Genomic DNA, 23998 nt, shown 5'->3' with positions numbered 1-23998 from the left:
TTTCACTTCACCAATTTGGACTATTTTGTGTATGTCCATTACATGAAATCCAAATAAAAATCCATTAAAATTACAGGTTGTAATGCAACAAAATAGGAAAAACGCCAAAGGGGATGAATACTTTTGCAAGGCACTGTATGTCAGTTTAGCGACTTAAGCTCCTCTGTTTGAAGTGGTGGCACTTGCTTGCTTGTATTTAGAATGAAAGCACAGCTGCCTCTGTCTCTCACCCCTCATCTTGTCTTCACATAGAATTTTGAACGGCATCCTTTACATTGATAGTTACTAGTGGTGATAATAACTTTGTCTCTGGTCCCCAGGCACAGTGGCCAGTTTGGCACTATCAACAACTTCCGTCTGGGCCGACTACCCAGTGTCCCCGTAGAGTGGAACGAGATCAATGCCGCCTGGGGTCAGACCGTGCTACTGCTCCACGCCCTCGCCAACAAGATGGGGCTACGCTTCCAGAGGTCAGACATGACACACACAAGGACATAGACGTGGCACACACCCTTTTACGCCATGTAATATGTTCAATTGCCAAAGAAGTAACTGAATTTTAATCAGCTCCTTTGTCATATCCAAATAAACATGTGTCATTAAAATAATGTAAAATATCTTGGTGAATTTCTTGAACCTCTCTCTATAGATACCGCCTGGTCCCATATGGAAACCACTCAAACCTGGAGTCACTTACAGACAAGTCCAAGGTAATGGTTGTTACCAACAAGTGAGGTTTCAAACCAAAAGGCACATGAACACACTTACCACTGGATACTATATGGAGACAAACAACAAAAAATGTTTCATGAGCTGTGAAAGACTGAACTATCCTTTAAATATTATTTTGCAATACTCATTAGCCAAGCCAACCCCCGTGAATAGGCCATGTTGTAATGGTACATTCCACTCTCTCTTTCCTCTTTGTGTGTGTAGGAGCTACCACTGTACTGTTCAGGGGGCCTACGCTTCTTCTGGGACAACAAGTTTGACCATGCCATGGTGGCCTTCCTGGACTGTGCAGCAGTTCGAGGTGGAGAAGGGAGACACTGGATTCTGCCTGCCCTACAGGGCAGTCAACTAGTCTAGCAGACATCATCAAATTATAATTGTAATCATCTATGGATTATGCAGAGAAACAAAGGATTAAGCTGTCAAAAGCTGACCAACTTCAGTTATTTGTGTAAGTTTGGCATGTTATACAACTAAATCAATTAGTTTCTTTCTTCATTTTGCCAATTCGTATTATAATTTTTTCACTCCTTTTCATATTCAGAAATGACAAATACATTCCCTTGTTTCTTAATATTTCATTTATTATACTTTCCTTTACTAGTAACACATCTGACAGAATGATTTAGATGAGTGTTTTACACAGGTGTTTCTGTAGATTTGAGGAACTGCTGAACACTGTTGGTTTAGATGGTTCTGGATACAATACTGCCTCCTAGTAGTACTGCCTCTTATTGGAACCCTCACAGATTCCAAAGTAGATGTCCTCTTTTGGGCAGCAGGTGGTTTAGCAGTCACTGTATGTCTGTCTGTCTGTTCAATCCAAAATACAAAAGAGCAACAGACTCTGGTCCCTTGGTGCATCACACCACAGATCGCTTCATGTAGCCGGCCATTTCAGTGCCCTTGAGCCGGTGCTTGGTGGAGTCATAGACCCCCCGTCTAGAGCTATTGGAGGAGAGCTTGGCACAGATCTCGCTGTGTTTCTCCAGGCGGCTAGGATCAAAGCACCGGCCGCAGTGCTCACACTGCTTCAGCTTGGAGTTGGCTGCACTCATCCCAAATCGACGTTTCAACACCACCTGAATTAATGGATGTTATCAGATGGGCCAAATAATGGGCAGCTAGGGCAACAAATACAAGATATACAACATGTACAAACCAGATGAGGCTGGTGGGAGGAGCTATAGGAGGACAGGATCATTGTAATGGCTAGAATGGAATAAAGGGAACGGTATCACACACACAATCATATGGAAACCACATTTGACTCTGCTCCATTAATTCCATTCCAGCCATTAGGAGCCCATCCTTCTATAGCTCCTCCCATCAACCTCCTCTGATACAAACGCATGTGATCACCAACACTACACTAGATCAGCAGTTAGCATGGCTTTGATATATCAAGCTACTTTACCTGTCTGTCCTTTTTCTCTTCAATGGTCAAACCCTTCTTCACTTCCTTTGGCTTGCTCACAGCGTATCTCGTGACTGTCTGCTTTGGCTTACTTGCCACGCTGCTTTCTTCTCCATTTCTCCTCACCTCTTTACTCCTTCCTTCTTCTTCTTCGTAATCTCTTATCATCTCCCATAGGTCAGAATCCACCTTCATCAGGCAGATCTCCTGAATGTACTTCACCACCTTTTTTCTGAACAGTTCCTTTGCGTTTTTCTCCTCCAAAGCCTGAGCACCCATCTTGGACCCACTCTTAATCAGGTTCAATTCTTGGGTGACACTGATCAGCTTGGCCTTCAGATATGCCATCACCTGCTCAGACTCGGAGTTGAAGACGTCCCACACCATCTCATCGGGGCATGGCGGTAGATCCTGTACAGTTAGGGTCTTGAACGGAATGTGTTTCTTCACAACCTGCCTTCTGATCTTTGAAGCAGCAGGACGAGGGCTGCCCTCTGGTCTGACTGGCTGGAATGGCTCCTTCTTGGCATCATTGTTTGGCACTCTGGCTCTAATGGGAGGCAGTGGCATCTTGGCGACTATTTTGGCTCCATGGACTGCCTTCAATGGCTTGGCGCTATGGAGGTAGATATCTTTCACCACGCAGAGTTCAACTTACGATACAACTCAAGCAAAAATGTATTAAAAAAAAGCTTTTCTCTCAAAACATCAAATGGAATGGCGCGGTTTGGTTATCCCGAAAACAGGTACATATATACAGTGAGGGAAAAAAGTATTTTATCCCCTGCTGATTTTGTACGTTTTCCCACTGACAAAGACATGATCAGTTTATAATTTTAATGGTAGGTTTATTTGAACAGTGAGAGACAGAATAACAACAACCAAAAAATCTAGAAAAACGCATATAATAAATTGATTTGCATTTTAATGAGGGAAATAAGTATTTGACCCCTCTGCAAAACATGACTTAGTACTTGGTGGCAAAACCCTTGTTGGCAATCACAGAGGTCAGGCGTTTCTTGTAGTTGGCCACCAGGTTTGCACACATCTCAGGAGGGATTTTGTCCCACTCCTCTTTGCAGATCTTCTCCAAATCATTAAGGTTTCGAGGCTGACGTTTGGCAACTCGAACCTTCAGCTTCCTCCACAGATTTTCTATGGGATTAAGGTCTGGAGACTGGCTAGGCCACTCCAGGACCTTAATGTGCTTCTTCTTGAGCCACTCCTTTGTTGCCTTGGCCGTGTGTTTTGGGTCATTGTCATGCTGGAATACCCATCCACGACCCATTTTCAATGCCCTGGCTGAGGGAAGGAGGTTCTCACCCAAGATTTGACAGTACATGGCCCCGTCCATCGTCCCTTTGATGCGGTGAAGTTGTCCTGTCCCCTTAGCAGAAAAACACCCCCAAAGCATAATGTTTCCACCTCCATGTTTGACGGTGGGGATGGTGTTCTTGGGGTCATAGGCAGCATTCCTCCTCCTCCAAACACGGCGAGTTGAGTTGATGCCAAAGAGCTCCATTTTGGTCTCATCTGACCACAACACTTTCACCCAGTTCTCCTCTGAATCATTCAGATGTTCATTGGCAAACTTCAGACGGCCCTGTATATGTGCTTTCTTGAGCAGGGGGACCTTGTGGGCGCTGCAGGATTTCAGTCCTTCACGGCATAGTGTGTTACCAATTGTTTTCTTGGTGACTATGGTCCCAGCTGCCTTGAGATCATTGACAAGATCCTCCCGTGTAGTTCTGGGCTGATTCCTCACCGTTCTCATGATCATTGCAACTCCACGAGGTGAGATCTTGCATGGAGCCCCAGGCCGAGGGAGATTGACAGGTCTTTTGTGTTTCTTCCATTTGCGAATAATCGCACCAACTGTTGTCACCTTCTCCACAAGCTGCTTGGCGATGGTCTTGTAGCCCATTCCAGCCTTGTGTAGGTCTACAATATTGTCCCTGACATCGTTGGAGAGCTCTTTGGTCTTGGCCATGGTGGAGAGTTTGGAATCTGATTGATTGACTGCTTCTGTGGACAGGTGTCTTTTATACAAGTAACAAACTGAGATTAGGAGCACTCCCTTTAAGAGCGTGCTCCTAATCTCAGCTCGTTACCTGTATAAAAAGACACCTGGGAGTCAGAAATCTTTCTGATTGAGAGGGGGTCAAATACTTATTTCCCTCAATAAAATGCAAATCAATTTATAACATTTTTGACATGCGTTTTTCTGGATTATTTTGTTGTTATTCGGTCTCTCACTGTTCAAATGAGAACACTGCAAAATTATCAGTTTCTCTGGTTTTACTATTTATAGGTATGTGTTTGGGTAAAATTAACTTTTTTTTAAAATTCTAGAAACTACTGAAAACATTTCTCCCAAATTCCAAATAAAAATATTGTCATTTAGAGCATTTATTTACAGAAAATGAAAACTTGTCAAAATAACAAAAAAGAGACAGTGTTGTCAGACCTCGAATAATGCAAAGAAAATAAGTTAATGTTCATTTTAAACAACACAATACTAATGTTTTAACTTAGGAAGAGTTTAGAAATCAATATTTGGTGGAATAACCCTGATTTTCAATTACAGCTTTCATGAGTCTTGGCATGCTCTCCACCAGTCTTTCACATTGATGTTGGGTGACTTTATGCCACTCCTGGCGCAAAAATTCAAGCAGCTCGGCTTTGTTTGATGGCTTGTGACCATCCATCTTCCTCTTGATCACATTCCAGAAGTTTCCAATGGGGGTCAGGTCTGGAGATTGGGCTGGCCATGAAAGGGTCTTGATCTGGTGGTCCTCCATCCACACCTTGATTGACCTGGCTGTGTAGCATGGCGCATTGTCCTGCTGGAAAAAAATACTCAGAGTTGGGGAACAATGTCAGAGCAAAAGGAAGCAAGTTTTCTTCCAGGACAACCTTATACGTGGCTTGATTCATGCGTCCTTCACAAAAACAAATCTGCCCGATTCCAGCCTTGCTGAAGCACCCTCAGATCATCACTGATCCTCCACCAAATTTCACAGTGGGTGCGAGACACTGTGGCTTGTAGGCCTCTCCAGGTCTCCGTCTAACCATTAGACGACCAGGTGTTGGGCAAAGCTGAAAATTGGACTCAGAGAAAATGACCTTACTCCAGTCCTCTACGGTCCAATCCTCATGGTCTTTTGCAAACCTCAGCCTGGCTCTTCTTTGCTTCTCATTGATGAAGGGCTTTTTTCTAGCTTTGCACGACTTCAGCCCTGCCCCTAGGAGCCTGTTTCGAACCGTCCTCGCCGTGCACCCCAGCTGCCGTTTGCCATTCTTTTTGTAGGTCACTTGATGTCATCCTACAGTTGTTGAGTGACATTCGAATGAGTTGGTGGTCATCCCGGTCAGCAGAGTCTCGTTTTCGCCCTCTGCCGGTCTGTAGCTTTGTTGTCCCCAATGTCTGCTGCTTGACCTTGTTCTTATGAACCGCCATCTTTGAAATGTTAAGGACGGAAGCAACCTGATGCTAACTGTATCCCTTTGCCAGTAAAGCCAGAACTGAACCCTTATTTTCCTCACTCAAAACGTTCCTTTTCAACTCTTTTGGCATGGTCCATAGTTATTTTTGAGGTACTATTAGCACTGTTTTTGCCATCCAGCTGGTCCTATTGCAAGAGGATAGTGATGACCACAGCAGTGGGTTTTATACTTTTCCTCGTTAAATATGATTTGGTTCAGGTGATCACCTAATCAGTACCTAATTCAGTAGAATGAGGGGTGCCTGTGTTGGAATTCAACAGACACTGGAATGGAATGGCTGTCACATGTAGAGATGCTGGTTTAAGAAACATTTGCACTGGTCTCTTAATTTTTTCCAGAGCTGTATACACACACACACACACATATACACAACCATTCAAAAGTTTGGGGGTCACTTAGAAAAGCATTTTTTTTGTCCATTAAAATAACATCAAATTTATCAGAAATACAGTGTAGACATTGTTAATGTTGTAAATGGCTATTGTAGCTGGAAACTGCTAATTTTTAATGGAATATCTACATTGGCGTACAGAGGCCCATTATCAGCAACCATCAGTCCTGTGTTCCAATGGCACGTTGTGTTTGCTAATGCAAGTTTATCATTTTAAAAGGCTAATTGATCATTAGAAAACCCTTTTGCAATTATGTTAGCACAGCTTAAAACTGTTGTGCTGATTAAAGAAGCAATAAAACTGGCCTTATTGAGTGTGCAAAGCTGTCATCAAGGCAAAGGGTGACTATTTGAAGTATGAAGTAAATATATTTGAAGTAAATATAAAATATATTTTGATTTGTTTAACACTTTTTTGGTTATTACATGATTCCATATGTGTTATTCCATTGTTTTGATGTCTTCACTATTATTCTACAATGTAGAAAATAGTAAAAATAAAGAAAAACCCTGGAATGAGTAGGTGTGTCCAAACTTTTGACTGGTAGTGTGTGTGTGTGTGTGTGTGTGTGTGTGTATGTGTGTATATATATATATGTATATATGTATATATATATATATATGTATATATATATATAAAATAATATACATTTTCCTTTATTATTTTTCCCTAACCCTACCTCCCCTAATTGGAGTAAACTAAAGGACAACACTTACGCTTCTACTTCCAGCTTATACATACTACATACATTTTACAGTTTAGTTTACAATAGTTATCTTTTGTTTGGTTTTAGTCCCATCTTTCAGCTCCACTCAACTCCTCTCCGAACACCATCCAGTTGATATATATTTGCCATATACTTTTCAACTGTGCTGTTTCACAAAATTCTGAACCTTTCCATTCTCATAGTTTTAAAGAGTGTAAGTTAAAACATACATTTTTGCTAAGAATATTATTATATTATTGATCAATTGGACTATGACTTTTCAAATCCCCCAGCAGTGCTATTTGGAGAATTATCTCCAGGTAAATGTTGCAATTCTTCAGCCATTCCTGAACATGCAACCAAAAACAAGCTGCATATGGACAGTACAGAAACAAATATTCTAGTGATTTTGTCTCTTCGCAGCAAAATCTTCAGAGCTGGGATGGTTGTGTCCCCAGTGGGGAGAACAAGTATTTGATACACTGCCGATTTTGCAGGTTTTCCTACTTACAAAGCATGTAGACGTCTGTCATTTTTATCATAGGTACACTTCAACTGTGAGAGACGGAATCTAAAACAAAAATCCAGAAAATCACATTGTATGATTTTTAAGTAATTAATTTGCATTTTATTGCATGACATAAGTATTTGATCACCTACCAACCAGTAAGAATTCCGGCTCTCACAGACGTGTTAGTTTTTCTTTAAGAAGCCCTCCTGTTCTCCACTCATTACCTGTATTAACTGCACCTGTTTGAACTTGTTACCTGTATAAAAGACACCTGTCCACACACTCAATCAGACAGACTACAACCTCTCCACAATGGCCAAGACCAGAGAGCTGTGTAAGGACATCAGGGATAAAATTGTAGACCTGCACAAGGCTGGGATGGGCTACAGGACAATAGGCAAGCAGCTTGGTGAGAAGGCAACAACTGTTGGCGCAATTATTAGAAAATGGAAGAAGTTCAAGATGACGGTCAATCACCCTCGGTCTGGGGCTCCATGCAAGATCTCACCTCGTGGGGCATCAATGATCATGAGGAAGGTGAGGGATCAGCCCCCTTGAATGAGTAGGTGTGTCCAAACTTTTGACTTTTAATGTATGTGTATATGTATGTATGTATGTGTATATATATATGGGGGATTTGAAATGATGCAGACAATTACATTGATGGAAGCCACAATCTATCTGCAATATTAAAGCTGATCTACCCGCCCCTCCCAAAAAAAAATAAACATCTCACTTCGGTGCCTTTACCTCTCTCTCTCCATCAGGCCTTCATCCGCCGCTGCCTGGAGAGAGGGATGGGGGAAGGAGGATGGAGGGGACGGGGTAAAAACAGAACAAAGGATGGGGATGGAGGAGTAATAGCTGAAGTGCCCTCCCTCTCCCCACCCCTCCTAAGACACGAAGGGGCAGTGCCAGTCTGGCTTGTCTATAAGACCCAATGGCTTCCCACCTGCATGAATGGCCTAAAGTAACAGTGTGTGTGTAGTGTGTGCCCTGTGCATACCTGTTTTCGGGATAACCAAACCGTGCCATTCCATTTTATGTTTTGAAAGAAAAGCTTTTTTATACATTTTTGCTTGAGTTGTATCATACGTTGAACTCTATATATTTCCCAAGAATATAGTCATTGACAAAGTTATTTTAGGACATTGTGAAACCTGATTTCCCTCGAGCATAGTATACCAGAGAAAAGCAGAATAGCTTAACTGGTAATACTCAAATATACACAGACATACAGAGCTAGCACCCAACAACTGCCTGAAGAGCCAATCTCATAAAGAGCCTATAGAAAGTATTCACACCACTTGACTTTTTCCACATTTTGTTGTGTGGATTAAATTGAGATTTTGTCACTGACCTATACACAATACCCAATAATGTCAAAGTGGAATTATGTTTCTATAAATTTTTACAAATTAATTCATGGAAAGTCTAGCGTCAATAAGTATTCAACCCCTTTGTTATGGCAAGCATAAAGTTCAGGAGTAAAAATGTGCTTAATAAGTCACACATTTGATGAATGACTACCTCATCTCTGTACCCCACACATACAATTAATTATCTGTAAGGTCCCTCAGTCGAGCAGGGAATTTCAAACACAGATTCAACCACAAAAGACCAGGGAGGTTTTCCAATCCCTCGCAAAGAAGGGCACCTATTGGTAGATGGGTAAAAAAACAAACAGACATTGAATATCCCTTTGAGCATGGTGAAGTTAATAATTACACTTTGGATGGTGTATCAATATATATTGCCAGAGAGGAAGGAAACCGCTCAGGGATTTCACCATGAGGCCAATGGTGACTTTAAAACAGAGTTTAATGGCTAAAACAAAGGATGGATCAACAACATTGTAGTTACTCCACAATACTAACCTAAATGACAGTGAATAATAAGCCTGTACAGAATAAAAATATTCCAAAACATTCACCCTGTTTGCAATAAGGCAGTAAAGTAATACTGCAAAAAATGTGGCAAAGAAATGGACTTTATGTCCTGAATACAAAGCGTTATGTTTGGGGCAAATCCAACATCATCAGTGAGTACCACTCTTCATATTTTCAAGCATGGTGGTGGCTGCATCATGTTATGTGTATGCATGTCATCGGCAAGGATGTTCATGATGAAAATAAACGGAATAGCGCTAAGCACAGGCAAAATCCTAGAGGAAAACCTGGTTCAGTCTGCTTTACAGACATTGGGAGATATTCACCTTTCAGAAGGACAATAACCTAAAACAAGGCCAAATATACACTGGAGTTGCTTACCAAGACGACACTGAATGTTCCCGAGTGGCCTAGTTACAGTTTTGACTCAAATCGGCTTGAAAATATATGGCAAGACTTGAAAATGGCTTTGTATCAACAACCAACTTGACAGAGCTTGAAGAATTTAAAAAAGAATAACGTGCAAATATTGTACAATCCTTGTGTGCAAAGCATTTAGAGACTTACCCAGAAAGACTCACAGCTGTGATCGCTGCCAAAGGTGATTTTACCATGTATTGACTCAGGAGGTTGAATACTTATTTATATATATATTTATTTTTTTACAAATGTTAGAATTGTAAATATCCTTTTACTTAAAGCGTTCTGTGTGGGTCCATTATCATTGGCATGTTCATATGGGTAATGAACCTGAAAAACCAATCAACACATTGATATGGGCATTAAATACTGCCACAAGCCTCCTTGTCTACATTTAATCCACACCAAGCAGTCTCTTGTAGTAAAAGGATTGACTTGTTGAATTTGCCAATGAACAAAAGCACACAGTATAATCCCGACGCCAAAGCTTTCGGTAGATACTTGGTGCGCACTGCGAGTGGGTACAGACAAGACAAGCGTTCCAATGCTGTTCCAACGCCTGGTGAAATAGAAAAATGTTTTACCTTACCAGCACAGTAAAATAAAAACTATTAAAACATGCACAATGTATATTATTCTGTGGCTAGAGTGGAGTTAACCCTCAGAAAGACACAAACTAATTGAAAAAAATAGGCAGAAAACCAGATTCTTGCCACTCCAGTTTTGCTTCTGGAGCAAAGTAAGAAGCATGTGATACATAATAAGAACCCATTCCAGTGCTGCATCTCAGTAGTTCAACGTATCCTTCTCTCCTAGTCTCCCTTCCCTTCACTTGTACTGATCTTTAAGAACTGAACAGGTCAACTGGACACATCTGATGCTTTCACCTATCCAGTGTCATAAGATCTGTGTATAAGAAGGAAAAGAGACAACCAGAAGCCACTTAGCTACTATTAGGATGCAATCCTGGGATGTGCGCCAAAAGTCTCAGATAGCTCCCTTCATAACACCTACTAGTCTAGCTGGACTTGAATGTGTATAATTTAACCGTTTTTATCTTGTCCTTTCAAATGGTCAATATGGAAATCAAACAAGGAAACAAGACTTATTGGATTGGAACTCACACCAGTGGTGAATCTCAAAAGTCATTTCTCCAGTCTTCTCCCAACCCTCTCAAAACATCATAGGGAAGCAAGGAGAGCATTGTAGGAGAAGATCCGAGGAGAGGAACTTTTGAGATTCACACATTGTGAGGAAATGTTGGTTTTCACACCCAGGATAAGTCCTCATCTTCCTCCTCTATCGATTGTAAAACTGAGATGACACCCACGCCAGGCCCCACTTGAGGTTGGTCAACATGAACTTGAGCGCCTTGGTCCACTGCTCCTCCGAGTTGAACTGGGTCTTGATGGAGTAGGAGCCACCGCTGCCACCCGTGTCCTCAATCTTGCCCTTCTCCACGTCCATCCTGAAAAAAGGTGAGTTAAAGACTTGAGGGTTTGAGGTTTATTTATTTCTCAAGAGGGGTATGAAAGAACCTGGTGCAACATCTACAGCTGCTGACACCAACATTTGTATCTAAAGCCAGTACGCTATGACAAACTAATCTGCAGATTTCTCATGCTAGTGACTAGTGGGAGGCAAATGTTCATGCAGAGACAAAGGATTAAGCTGTCAAAAGCTGACCAACTCCAGTTCTTTGTGTAAATTTGGCAAGTTATTAAATCAGAGTACCACAGTATGAGTCATAATACCCATAAAACATAGCAGTCCCTTAGGGGATTTTAGAAAAACTTAAAATAAGGGCTGTGCTTCATGTAGGCTTACCCTTGTGTGATGTTTTGATAACCGAGTAAATCTCTGTAGGACAAGGTGACTTAATATATTCGCCTGTATTTAGCCCCCCAAAATGAAATGCTAATTAGATACTAATGTGGCTATCATAAAGAACTACAAATGCCATGATGATCTGGACGAGACTGCAGAGGCAAGAATCTCTGGATTAACTATCTAATGTTAGTTAAATTTGCCTCCCGAGTGGCGTAGTGCTCTAAGGCACAGCATCACAGTGCTAGCTGTGCCACTAGAGATCCTGGTTTGAGACCAGGCTCTGTCGCAGTCTGCCGCGACCAGGAGACCCATGGGGTGGCGCACAAATGGCCCAGTGTCGTCCAGGTTAGGGGAGGGTTTGGCCGACAGGAGTATTCTTGTCCCATTGCTCCTGTGGCGGGCAGTGCACGCTGACACGGTCGCCAGGTGCACAGTGTTGCCTCTGACACATTGGTGCTTCCGGGTTAAGCAGGCATTGTGTCAAACAGCAGTGCGGCTCGGCTGGGTTGTGTTTCGGAGAATGCACGCCTCTCCCGAGTCCGTACGGGAGTTTCAGCGATGGGACATTTCTCCCCACGAAATTGGGGAGAAAAAGGGGTAAAATAAAAATATCTAATTTAAAAAAATTATGTTAGCTAAATTTTGTAATGAATAAATTGCCAAGATTTCTTTAAATTGATAATTCAGAGAGTATAGTAATATGTTTCCCCTCAAAGAAAGGTGGCATGTTTAAATATGAGATGTGGGCAAGCAGTTCAACACAGATAGGTCACATTAACCATTTTGGGCAGTATATTATGGTCCATTATGACATGACATCCACATAAACTGTGAGATTCTAGAAGTCTCAATCTGTGTGAACCAACGATGATGTCACAACTGATCAATGAATTCCAAATGTTCTGTTTGAACATTCTGGTGCCTGATTGCTGAACATAGAACATCAGTATTCAAGACAATCTAGCGGATGCCTCCTGAGATATAGTTAACAAATTAGATCACCATAAAATATAGAAAATGCTACTAGACGAAAACTTGAGGTTGCAGAACGGGGTTAGAAGAATGCCACTGTCGATCTCCTTGATGATGAGGAGATTCCTGCAGCCGATACAGGAAGATAATGCTTTAACAGGGAACCTTGGAGCTGCCAGTAGCAACTCCGTTCAGCCTGCCCCACCATCTCAACCCAAGGCCACTGAGAAGCTTCCTGCGCTCAATCAAAACAGTTTAAACACCTCCAGAATCCCAGTACTGGAGTTGACTGAAGAAAGAAAGAGTGCTCTGCAACGACTTGCCAGTTTGAAGGCTGTGGAAAAGTTTGACACTGAGGAAAAGAAACCACATCCTCCCTCCAAAATCCCAGTACTGCAGAAGAAGAGGTCCATCTGCAATGGGAAGAGTCAAGGACTGCATGTAGCTCCAACATCTCAGCAGCGAGGGAAGGCTACTGTTCCTCCCATCCGGAAGCCACTGCAACCCATCCGCAACAAGAGGGATCAAACCTGCGTGGTGAAAGACATCTACCTCCATAGCGCCAACCCATTGAAGGCAGTCCATGGAGCCAAAATAGTCGCCAAGATGCCACTGCCTCCCATTAGAGCCAGAGTGCCAAACAATGATGCCAAGAAGGAGCCATTCCAGCCAGTCAGACCAGAGGGCAGCCCTCGTCCTGCTGCTTCAAAGATCAGAAGGCAGGTTGTGAAGAAACACATTCAGTTCAAGACGCTAACTGTACAGGATCTACCGCCATGCCCCGATGAGATGGTATGGGACGTTTTCAACTCCGAGGCTGGGCAGGTGATGGCATATTTGAAGGCCAAGCTGATCAGTGTCACCCAAGAATTGAACCTGATTAAGAGTGGGTCCAAGATGGGTGCTCAGGCTTTGGAGGAGAAAAACGGAAAGGAACTGTTCAGAAAAAAGGTGGAGAAGTACATCCAGGAGATCTGCCTGATGAAGGTGGATTCTGACCTATGGGAGATGATAAGAGATTACGAAGAAGAGGAAGGAAGGAGTAAAGAGGTGAGGAGAAATTGAGAAGAAAGCAGCGTGGCAAGTAAGCCAAAGCAGACAGTCACGAGATACGCTGTGAGCAAGCCAAAGGAAGTGAAGAAGGGTTTGACCATGGAAGAGAAAAAGGAGGACGGACAGGTAAAGTAGCTTGACATTTCAAAGCCATGCTAACTTCTGATCTAGTGTAGTGTTGGTGATCACATGCGTTTGTATCAGAGGAGGTTGATGGGAGGAGCTATAGAAGTATGGGCTCGTAATTGCTGGAATGGAATAAATGGAACGGAGTCAAATGTGGTTTCCATATGATTGTGTGTGTGATACCGTTCCCTTTATTCCATTCTAGCCATTACAATGAGCCTGTCCTCCTATAGCTCCTCCCACCAGCCTCATCTGGTTTGTACATGTTGTATTTGTTGCCCTAGCTGCCCATCTGATAACATCCATTAATTCAGGTGGTGTTGAAACGTCGATTTGGGATGAGTGCAGCCAACTCCAAGCTGAAGCAGTGTGAGCACTGCGGCCGGTGCTTTGATCCTAGCCGCCTGGAGAAACACAGCGAGATCTGTGCCAAGCTCTCTTCCAATAGCTCTAGACGGGGGGTCTATGACTCCACCAAGCACCGGCTCAAGGGCACTGTAATGGCCGGCTACATGAAGCGATCTGTGGTGTCATGCACCAAGGGACCAGAGTCTGTTGCTCTTTTGTATTTTGGATTGAACAGACAGACAGACATACAGTGACTGCTAAACCACCTGCTGCCCAAAAGAGGACATCTACTTTGGAATCTGTGAGGGTTCCAATAAGAGGCAGTACTACTAGGAGGCAGTATTGTATCCAGAACCATCTAAACCAACAGTGTTCAGCAGTTCCTCAAATCTACAGAAACACCTGTGTAAAACACTCATCTAAATCATTCTGTCAGATGTGTTACTAGTACAGGAAAGTATAATAAATGAAATATTAAAAAACAAGGGAATGTATTTGTCAAATCTGAATATGAAAAGGAGTGAAAAAATTATAATATGAATTGGCAAAATGAAGAAAGAAACTAATTGATTTAGTTGTATAACATGCCAAACTTACACAAATAACTGAAGTTGGTCAGCTTTTGACAGCTTAATCCTTTGTTTCTCTGCATAATCCATAGATGATTACAATTATAATTTGATGATGTCTGCTAGACTAGTTGACTGACCTGTAGGGCAGGCAGAATCCAGTGTCTCCCTTCTCCACCTCCTCCTTGAACTGCTGCACACAGTCCAGGAAGGCCACCATGGCATGGTCAAACTTGTTGTCCCAGAAGAAGCGTAGGCCCCCTGAACAGTACAGTGGTAGCTCCTACACACACAAAGAGGAAAGAGAGAGTGGAATGTACCATTACAACATGGCCTATTCATGGGGGTTGGCTTGGGCCAGTCTAATGAGTATTGCAAAATAATATTAAAAGGATAGTTCACTCTTTCACAGCTCATTAAACATATAGTATCCAGTGGTAAGTGTGTTCATGTGCCTTTTGGTTTGAGACCTCACTTGTTGGTAACAACCATTACCTTGGACTTGTCTGTAAGTGACTCCAGGTAAGAGTGGTTTCCATATGGGACCAGGCGGTATCTATAGAGAGAGGTTCAAGAAATTCACCAAGATATTTTACATTATTTTAATGACATTGTACAATGTATCATGTTTATTTGGATATGACAAAAGAACTGATTAAAATACAGTTACTTCTTTGGCAATTGAACATATTACATGGCGTAAAAGGGTGTGTGCCACGTCTATGTCCTTGTGTGTGTGTGTCATGTCTGACCTCTGGAAGCGTAGCCCCATCTTGTTGGCGAGGGCGTGGAGCAGTAGCACGGTCTGACCCCAGGCGGCGTTGATCTCATTCCACTCAACGGGGACACTGGGTAGTCGGCCCAGACGGAAGTTGTTGATAGTGCCAAACTGGCCACTGTGCCTGGGGACCAGAGACAAAGTTATTATCAGCACTAGAAACTATCAATGTAAAGGATGCCGTTCAAAATTCTATGTGAAGACAAGATGAGGGGTGAGAGAGAGGCAGCTGTGCTTTCATTCTAAATACAAGCAAGCAAGCGCCACCACTTCAAACAGAGGAGCTTAAGTCGCTAAACTAACATACATTTGGTCAATAATTCATGGGTGTTTGTCCATTTGTGCGTCTGAATTTTAGTGTATGTATACGTGTCTGTAATGCGTCAGAGTATGTGTCCTTACCAGATGTGGAAGGTGGCGTTGAAGACGTTGGTCTTCTTCAGGCGGTCCAGTTGGATCTGGCAGTAGCGCATTTGGTTGTCCACACTCTTCAACTCGTCATCCAGCTCCAGCTGCTGCCGCTTGAACTCACTGTACTCCTTCTGGTACCTGGAGCACACGGACACACATCACTCACACAGGCCAGGGGAGGATAAGGGATTCATTTGTGAAATTGAATTATATCGTGCAGAGAGTAGGGGTCGATCTGGAGTCTCCCTCTTCCCATTCTCCTGTCTTGCAAAATGCAGCGTTTCCCAAACTTGGTCCTCAGGACCCCAAGAGGTGCACGTTTTGGATTTTGCCATAACACTACACAGTTGACTCAAATGATCAAAGCTTGATGATTAGTTGATTATTTGATACGGCTGTTTACCGCAAAGACAAAAACCAAACACGAGCACCCCTTGAAGTCCCGAGGACCGAGTTTGGGAAACCCTGCTGGATACATTCTCAGAATGTGTGTTTTTGCATGTTCCCAGTAGGGTGAACGGTGTCCCATTCATTTCTTTACTATGTGCATAAGGTTGAGATGGAGGACTTCACAAGCTCATTTTACGTTCTACCTGTGAGACAGCATGACAGCCGCCACAGCCAAAGTGCTTTGAACTTGGAAATACATCATCCAAAATTCCTCAGACTGGAGAACAGACAGCCATTACTCACTGCAGTTCCTCAGTGTCTAGCTGCTGGGAATGGCTGCGTCCCTGGACCAGGTCCTCAGCCACGGCAGCCCTCTGCTCTTCCACCGCCTCCAACTCCCCCACCAGTGACTCCTCCTCCTCGCCCAGTTTCTGGAGTTCCAGCAACAGGCTGTCCTCCTCGTCCTCCTGCAGCTGGGACAGCAGCTCCAGGCAGTTCCTAGAAGAGGACACACACCATATTCAGACAAGGATATAGACACATGAAAAACACGAAACCCGGCCGCGTCATGAAAAGTTGTGCGTGCAGTTCGTCATTACAAACCTCTGTTTACCTAGCAGTGGATACAATCACATGCAACTTCAAATGCAGCTCATGCAAGTTAACAAACACGTAATCAGATGTTATCGTCCACAACGTCGCAGATGTCAGAGGATTGATTACCTAGCAAGCCAGTGAGGCAAGGTAAAATATCACAAATAGAGCTAGATAAAGCCAGAAGAATAAGTGAACTTGTTTTACATAGCTATAGCCCTCAGTCTTCCGTGTCTTCACTCACTCACTGTTAACTTTAGCGTCAGCGATCCTGCTACAGAGCTTTTTGGTGTGGTGACACTGATGGTTTCTCTGAAGTGATGGCTTCTATGGTTGTGGCTAGATGGAGTACAGCATTTTAGCCTAACCCTTTTTCTTAACTTAATTATCCTAACCTGCTACTTTAATTATCCTAACCTGCTATGTAAATTCTCCATCTAGCTAGCCACAACCGTAGAAGCCATCAGTTCTGAGAAACCATCAGTGTCACCACACCGGGATGCGCACGCAAGAATCGAACATGAACAAGAAATTGCCCCATACATACAGACATCAAAAACACACATATACACACACATGATTCAAGCATGCAAATAAGTGATCCTTTTGATGCACAATATTGCTCCAGGCAACAAAATATTGGTGTAAACTGAGCCCTCGTGGGTCTTGGCTCCCTGCCTAAGCAAATATTTATTGGGCAAACCTGCTATGTGTTGCATAGTGTAGTACACTTTGACTACCCACTAGTTCTGTAATGTTAGTTTAGTAGCAGTGCATGACTACTCACTTGTAGTTCTGGCACTCATTCTCTGTGATGTTGAGCTGCGTGTCCAGGTGGTCTAGCAGGGTGTCTGTACACTCCTCGCACAGCGGGTGGTCTACGTCGGTCTGGCCCGACATGATGTCAAACAGATCACTGGTCACCTTCAGCCTCCGACTGAGGTTCTCCATGGTGCCCCCGTCCGACGCTTCTCCAATCAGAGTGAAGCTGTTGGCGCTCTCTGTGGACATCATCCTACGCACGCACACACACACACTGTTGAAACTATGTAGGTATCATCCTAGATCTAGAGGGTATGGTAGTTCAAGTTGAGAGCAGGGCATTACACTGTAGGCCAAGCAGGTTGGAAGGTAGTTAGACTTGATGCTACCTTGCAGGAGGGATGTATTTTCTTGCGACGCCATCTTGCTTTGTTTCCACAAAGGTTTCCTGGAGGAAGAGAGGAAACTCAGAATCCCTGTCAGTGTTTAAAACTCAATTTCTATTAAGGATATTGCTGTGAACCCTGGTTACAAAACCATCTTCCCATTGGATTGAAACAACCCAGTGTCTCTCACCTCTGGAGCCCTTTCCCCCTCATTGCTTTCTGTCTGCTTGCTTGGTGTCACTGTGACCAGAGGAGCTGATGGGACAGAAGACACACAGACTCACAACGCTGATCTCCATCTCTTCCTCTGTAGCTCTCTCCAAAGCGTGCGCATACACACACGCACCCACACACGCTCTCTCTCTAGCTCTCAAACATACACTCAGGTAAACATACCAATAAGTTCCTGGATGGTGACACGGTCGAGCACATTGAAGGATGTGTCCAGCTTGAGAGGCTGACTGCAGCGCTGACACACGAAGCTGACCTGCATGGTAGTACTAGAGGACTTGGAGCCCTCCATTGCAACACTGGAAACAGAATGAACAGTGTTAGCTGGTAGACAAACTACTCGTGACTGGTGGTTTTGCTAGCACAGTTTAGCTTACCCCATTCATTGACGCTAACTACTTGTTGGGTTCTATTTTCTAAATAATTGGATTGATGGGATGACTAACTTAGAAAGAATGCATTCTTGACTGGGCTAATGTAGGTTGTGACACCTGGCAGGCTGTGATTGATGTGAAGAGCTGTTTTAGGGGGTAAAGGGAGATAAGGATTTGTGTCTCCAAATGCCAGACTATACTGGTTCTTTGTGATCTGTGAACCTTCCTTGGACGTAGGAATGGTGTCTAAGGGAGCTGGCTCTTCTCACTATGACAGCTTGTTATGATATGGACATATGCCTGGTAACAGAGATGCATCAACGGATTGACTGAGTAAGTCTAAACCACGCTCAAGTCTCTACTCTAATTGGTCAGCAGAGAGGTGGGAAACTCCCTCTGTAAGAGTATTTGAGCAAGAACCCAGAACAATGGGTTAGTTCTCTGGGGTGCCCTGCGAGGTATCTCAGAGAGCCCGTATATACGAAACATCATATTTACCATTGAAGGTTTTTGCATTAATTAAAATAACTAGTATATCTTAGAAGTCGTGTTGACCTCTTTTGTTCCTAATACCAGGTTTGAATTGACGCGACTTTGACATACTTTAGCGCCTATTGACGATAGTATCTTCTCACCGGGTGTGTTTTGTTAAGAACCCTGCTCTAAACATTAACATGCATCGCTTGCGGTACTGTTTTGGAAACATAAGGAACATACCTTTCATATCAGAGAGAAATAATTGGCAAAAAACTAAAGGTAAATGACTACACCTTTATAGCGTTAGGGTTCCCACACGGCCATATTTCCATATTACAGCGCTTGTTTACGGAAAACAGACTGAAGACAGTGGACTGACTACCTGTGTTAATTAACTATCTGTGTCTCCGAACACCTGTGTGTAAAGGGAAGATGACGCCACAAACGTGGGGTGTAATCATTAGTCCAAATAGATGCAAAACTTCAGTTTTACAACTAAAACAAGAGTTTCTATTGGACAAATTCAGGTAGGTCCATCCACGTTTCGTTCCGTTTAAGAAACGTTTTGCAATAGAATCGGCGGAATTAATACATCCATGTAACGTTAGTCATTGAAAAATATTGTCGGCTGCAACTGTGTTAAAACAATGTACAAGTGTGTATTTTGCATTTGTGAAATTATTTTTGATGAAAGTACAGGTATTTATCTTTATAGAACCGTACCGCAATTGAGAATCGATGAATGCTTAAATGTTGCCTTCCAGAGCCATTTTGCCTTTAAACAGAACATGTACGGTCCAACCTTGGACTATATAAGAAGTCATGTTATAATTAGCTAGGCTCCTTTAGAACATTATATTGGGCTAATGTTAGCTAACAGTAGCTAGCTGGCTAAAATACGGTACTAACTCGGCGGTGACATTTCAGTTGAAAACAACACAATGTGAGTAGCAAAGACTCATATTTATTTATATTTCAACAACAAAGAGACTTAAGTATTTCAAAATATATATTTTCTTACCCGAGGACTTCCTTTATTGTTGTTTTTAACGGATATGACGCCTTTAACATTGCTCGCGAAAGGAAGTCGTCATACTTCAATGGGAAGGGTTGTGGTCACGCGCCAAAATAGTTGCGGGAAAACCAAACTCAATCGAGGAGAGAAGCAAACTACAGAAGTACTGTAAAGTTGTACTATTTTCTTCATTCGTTCAGTATTTGTGTCAGATGTAGTGTTATAAGATGTATTTGCTCTATAGGTGATCTTATTGAAATGAAACTGTCTCGTCATTCATTACATTATTATGCCTGTCTCCACTCAAACTCGAGTTGTGTAATTGGCGCTAACTAACTAGCCACAGCAACAACAGTGTGTAACGTTAGTGCCCGCCCGTGTAGTTGTTGTTAGCTAGCTAGCATGCAAGGACACTGACACACTAGTCTTCATCTTTTTATATATTTGGCAAATTAATAAACTCTTTACGAATAACAAAATATTGCTATTAGTTAACGTTACAACACTTAACTAGTAGGAATGTAAGGCTCGATTAAATCAGATCCGCTTCTTTAGCCAACATCAGCATAGCGGTTGTTTTGACGTGTTGGTGGAACCGTTTATGCCACGTTCAAAACAACTGGGAACTTGGAAGAAAACGAGCTCCGACTGGGAAAAATCGTTTTGAATAGTCATCCAACTCGGGACTCTTTTTAGAGCTCCGACCTGAAGATCACTGACATCATAATTTGACCTCGTATTTTTCCGAGTTCCCAGTTGTTTTAAACGCGGCATTAGACCTGTCAAATCCACAAGTGGCTCCCAGAATTATACCTAAAGCGGACATTGCCATTGGCTGCGGGAGTTGCAAAAACAGAAATTATATGCAGCCTTGTTTACACAAATTCGAACACTGGAATGTGAGATTTAATCTACACCTGGATTAGGATTATAGAAACTTCATTATTTAGTTTAACGATTGTTCATTTTGAGGATAATTATTTCTACACGTTCTGAACTTCTAATGCCTAGTTCATATTCACCATAGGCACTCCATTATGTTGCGCCGGATGTCATTCATTTAAATGGAGACGTCCACGACTGAGTGGAATCACAATTCCCCCCTTGCGGTTGAATGCTCCGTTGCTAGACCAACACCGCATACTTCAGCCAGTGACCAAACCACAGAAAAATTGGAAAATATGTGGTTTTCAGTGGTGGCTTTATGGGGTAGCTAGCAACTTGTAAACAATTACTCATTCCTGTAAGTGAGTACTATTTTAATAATAATGTTAAATAATACACATTGGCTGTTAAAACAACTATATTATGAGCGTTGTCTCCCGTTTTAAGTTTGATGGCAATAACGTTTTTTTGTGTGTGATAATTATTAGGTGGAGGTTGCTAGCTACAGTGGTATCTTTAGCCTAGCTTTTAGCTAGTTAGCTGCTCTGCAAGCTAGCTTGACTTGCCATAAAGTTAGAGAAACATCTAAAAACATTTTTTATAAATAAAAGTCCCCCACAAGTTATTAATTTTTTGTCCACATATGGCGCGCGTGTGGGACTTTTATTTTGACATGTTTGGAAAGCCTGTTTAATAATATGTTCCTTTAGATATTTTATCTCAAATTCCCTGTGTCATAATGACCAACCGTCCTGTCCTGCCCACCAGCACAATAACTTGAAATGAAATGTTATTTAACTTCTGGCTTCCTGCTGACTGTTTTTGTGCAACCCTATACAATACGAGCAAAGTTAGTTTACTAAATTCACCAGTGATGCTTATAGCAGCTAGTAGGAACTTAGATAGCTAGGAAATCAACTTGCTAGTAAAAGCGCCAATGCTTGTCGTTTTCAGGATGGTCAGAAACTAATGAAATCTCCCATTACTTAGTTACATTTGTGCTGCACATGAGAAAATGAACACCATGAAATCCCCGAAGGCTGAAGATGTCAGACAGGGGATCTCTGTCATCTGGGAGATCTTGCAGTGTCCAATATGGTGAGTGTGACAGCAGAATAACGTTAGCCATCTATAGAAGGTTACTGTATTGTGTAAGGTGTGTTGATGTTACATATGCTTTTGGTGGTAGTTGACTGTTTACTATGCAGGTTGTTTCTACTTTATGTTGAAATCAATTGTTGTCTTATAAACAGTTGGAAGTAGGCAATTACGATCCTGTTCATAGTTTGTTCTTCTGCTCTATGCTCTCTGTTCCATGTAGTTTGGACTTGATGACCACACCTGTGTCTACAAAATGTGACCACCAGTTTTGCAAGTAAGTAGGCTTTCACTTTCTTTGCTGTGGTCCAAATCAACTTTACTGCTGGTTCATTCTGTAGTGTAGGTGAATGTTTGTAAGTGATTTTAAAGTTTATTTTCAATGACAGTGTTACGCATTGACATCTCCCACTAACCTGGCAGTGTTTTACATTGTTCAAGCACTCACAGTTGTTGCTCTCTCTATGAATAGGTTTTGTATGATGAAGCTTTTGGACAGCAGTAGGAGAAAGGAGGCCAACTGTCCAGTTTGTAAGACAAAGATCACAAAAAGGTATGCTGTATTGACTGTAGAGGAATAACACGTTCATTATGAGAGTGAATGTGTCAGTGAGATATGTTTAAAAGGAAATGTGTACTATACTGTACTTCTCAAAAGGTCTCAATGTTTTGAATTATTCTGCCATAATGAATCATACTCTGGGTGTAAGCCTGTTTACTTTGTTTCCTGGTAACCAGTGACTACGTGTCATTTACAGTGGGGAAAAAAAGTATTTAGTCAGCCACCAATTGTGCAAGTTCTCCCACTTAAAAAGATGAGAGAGGCCTGTAATTTTCATCATAGGTAAACGTCAACTATGACAGACAAAATGAGGAAAAAAATTCCAGAAAATCACATTGTAGGATTTTTTATGAATTTATTTGCTAATTATGGTGGAAAATAAGTATTTGGTCAATAACAAAAGTTTCTCAATACTTTGTTATATACCCTTTGTTGGCAATGACACAGGTCAAACGTTTTCTGTAAGTCTTCACAAGGTTTTCACACACTGTTGCTGGTATTTTGTCCCATTCCTCCATGCAGATCTCCTCTAGAGCAGTGATGTTTTGGGGCTGTCGCTGGGCATCACAGACTTTCAACTCCTTCCAAAGATTTTCTATGGGGTTGAGATCTGGAGACTGGCTAGGCCACTCCAGGACCTTGAAATGCTTCTTACGAAGCCACTCCTTCGTTGCCCAGGCGGTGTGTTTGGGATCATTGTCATGCTGAAAGACCCAGCCACGTTTCATCTTCAATGCCCTTGCTGATGGAAGGAGGTTTTCACTCAAAATCTCACGTTACATGGCCCCATTCATTCTTTCCTTTACACGGATCAGTCGTCCTGGTCCCTTTGCAGAAAAACAGCCCCAAAGCATGATGTTTCCACCCCCATGCTTCACAGTAGGTATGGTGTTCTTTGGATGCAACTCAGCATTCTTTGTCCTCCAAACACGACAAGTTGAGTTTTTACCAAAAAGTTATATTTTGGTTTCATCTGACCATATGACATTCTCCCAATCCTCTTCTGGATTATCCAAATGCACTCTAGCAAACTTCAGACGGGCCTGGACATGTACTGGCTTAAGCAGGGGGACACGTCTGGCACTGCAGGATTTGAGCCCCTGGCGGCATAGTGTGTTACTGATGGTAGGCTTTGTTACTTTGGTCCCAGCTCTCTGCAGGTCATTCACTAGGTCCCCCTGTGTGGTTCTGGGATTTTTGCTCACCGTTCTTGTGATCATTTTGACCCCATGGGGTGAGATCTTGCGTGGAGCCCCAGATCGAGGGAGATTATCAGTGGTCTTGTATGTCTTCCATTTCCTAATAATTGCTCCCACAGTTGATTTCTTCAAACTAAGCTGCTTACCTATTGCAGATTCAGTCTTCCCAGCCTGGTGCAGGTCTACAATTTTGTTTCTGGTGTCCTTTGACAGCTCTTTGGTCTTGGCCATAGTGGAGTTTGGAGTGTGACTGTTTGAGGTTGTGGATAGGTGTCTTTTATACTGATAACAAGTTCAAACAGGTGCCATTAATACAGGTAACGAGTGGAGGACAGAGGAGCCTCTTAAAGAAGAAGTTACAGGT

The 23998-nt window shown here is 42.5% G+C and overlaps 3 protein-coding genes and 1 long non-coding RNA gene across 4 annotated transcripts in view; 2 read left to right on the top strand and 2 right to left on the bottom strand.

Annotated features, from left to right (window-relative positions):
- Window positions 1–325: 325 nt before the first annotated feature.
- LOC311127444 lies at window positions 326–1044 on the top strand. Its single transcript, XR_014613120.1, has 3 exons — window positions 326–470; window positions 650–710; window positions 937–1044. It is a non-coding gene; the product is annotated as an uncharacterized lncRNA (long non-coding RNA).
- A 256-nt stretch (window positions 1045–1300) lies between these two features.
- On the bottom strand, window positions 1301–3291 carry LOC311126982 (uncharacterized protein). Its single transcript, XM_084158711.1, has 2 exons — window positions 2150–3291; window positions 1301–1814 (listed from the first exon to the last, which is right to left on the bottom strand). The coding sequence occupies exons 1-2, from the start codon at window positions 2717–2719 to the stop codon at window positions 1596–1598; spliced, it is 789 nt and encodes a 262-aa protein (XP_084014837.1). The 5' UTR covers window positions 2720–3291; the 3' UTR covers window positions 1301–1595.
- Window positions 3292–9067: 5776 nt separating this feature from the next.
- On the bottom strand, window positions 9068–19947 carry LOC311130523 (beclin-1). Its single transcript, XM_084163285.1, has 11 exons — window positions 19897–19947; window positions 18190–18323; window positions 17984–18048; window positions 17797–17855; window positions 17433–17660; window positions 16355–16549; window positions 15653–15799; window positions 15225–15374; window positions 14968–15028; window positions 14613–14755; window positions 9068–11042 (listed from the first exon to the last, which is right to left on the bottom strand). The coding sequence occupies exons 1-11, from the start codon at window positions 19944–19946 to the stop codon at window positions 10874–10876; spliced, it is 1401 nt and encodes a 466-aa protein (XP_084019411.1). The 5' UTR covers window position 19947; the 3' UTR covers window positions 9068–10873.
- A 52-nt stretch (window positions 19948–19999) lies between these two features.
- The window catches only part of LOC311133814 (uncharacterized protein), a 65203-nt gene continuing 61204 nt past the window's right edge, over window positions 20000–23998 (top strand). Inside the window, exons 1-4 of the mRNA XM_084167392.1 lie at window positions 20000–20053; window positions 21766–21873; window positions 22097–22150; window positions 22346–22426. Of these exons, the coding sequence (XP_084023518.1) occupies window positions 21791–21873; window positions 22097–22150; window positions 22346–22426 (218 nt within the window). The 5' untranslated portion in view covers window positions 20000–20053; window positions 21766–21790. The remainder of the gene's footprint in view (window positions 20054–21765; window positions 21874–22096; window positions 22151–22345; window positions 22427–23998) is intronic.

The sequence above is a fragment of the Coregonus lavaretus genome, assembly GCF_964263955.1.
Source record: "Coregonus lavaretus genome assembly, chromosome: 1".
NCBI lineage: Eukaryota > Metazoa > Chordata > Actinopteri > Salmoniformes > Salmonidae > Coregonus > Coregonus lavaretus.
This window is presented reverse-complemented; position numbering and strand designations above follow the sequence as displayed.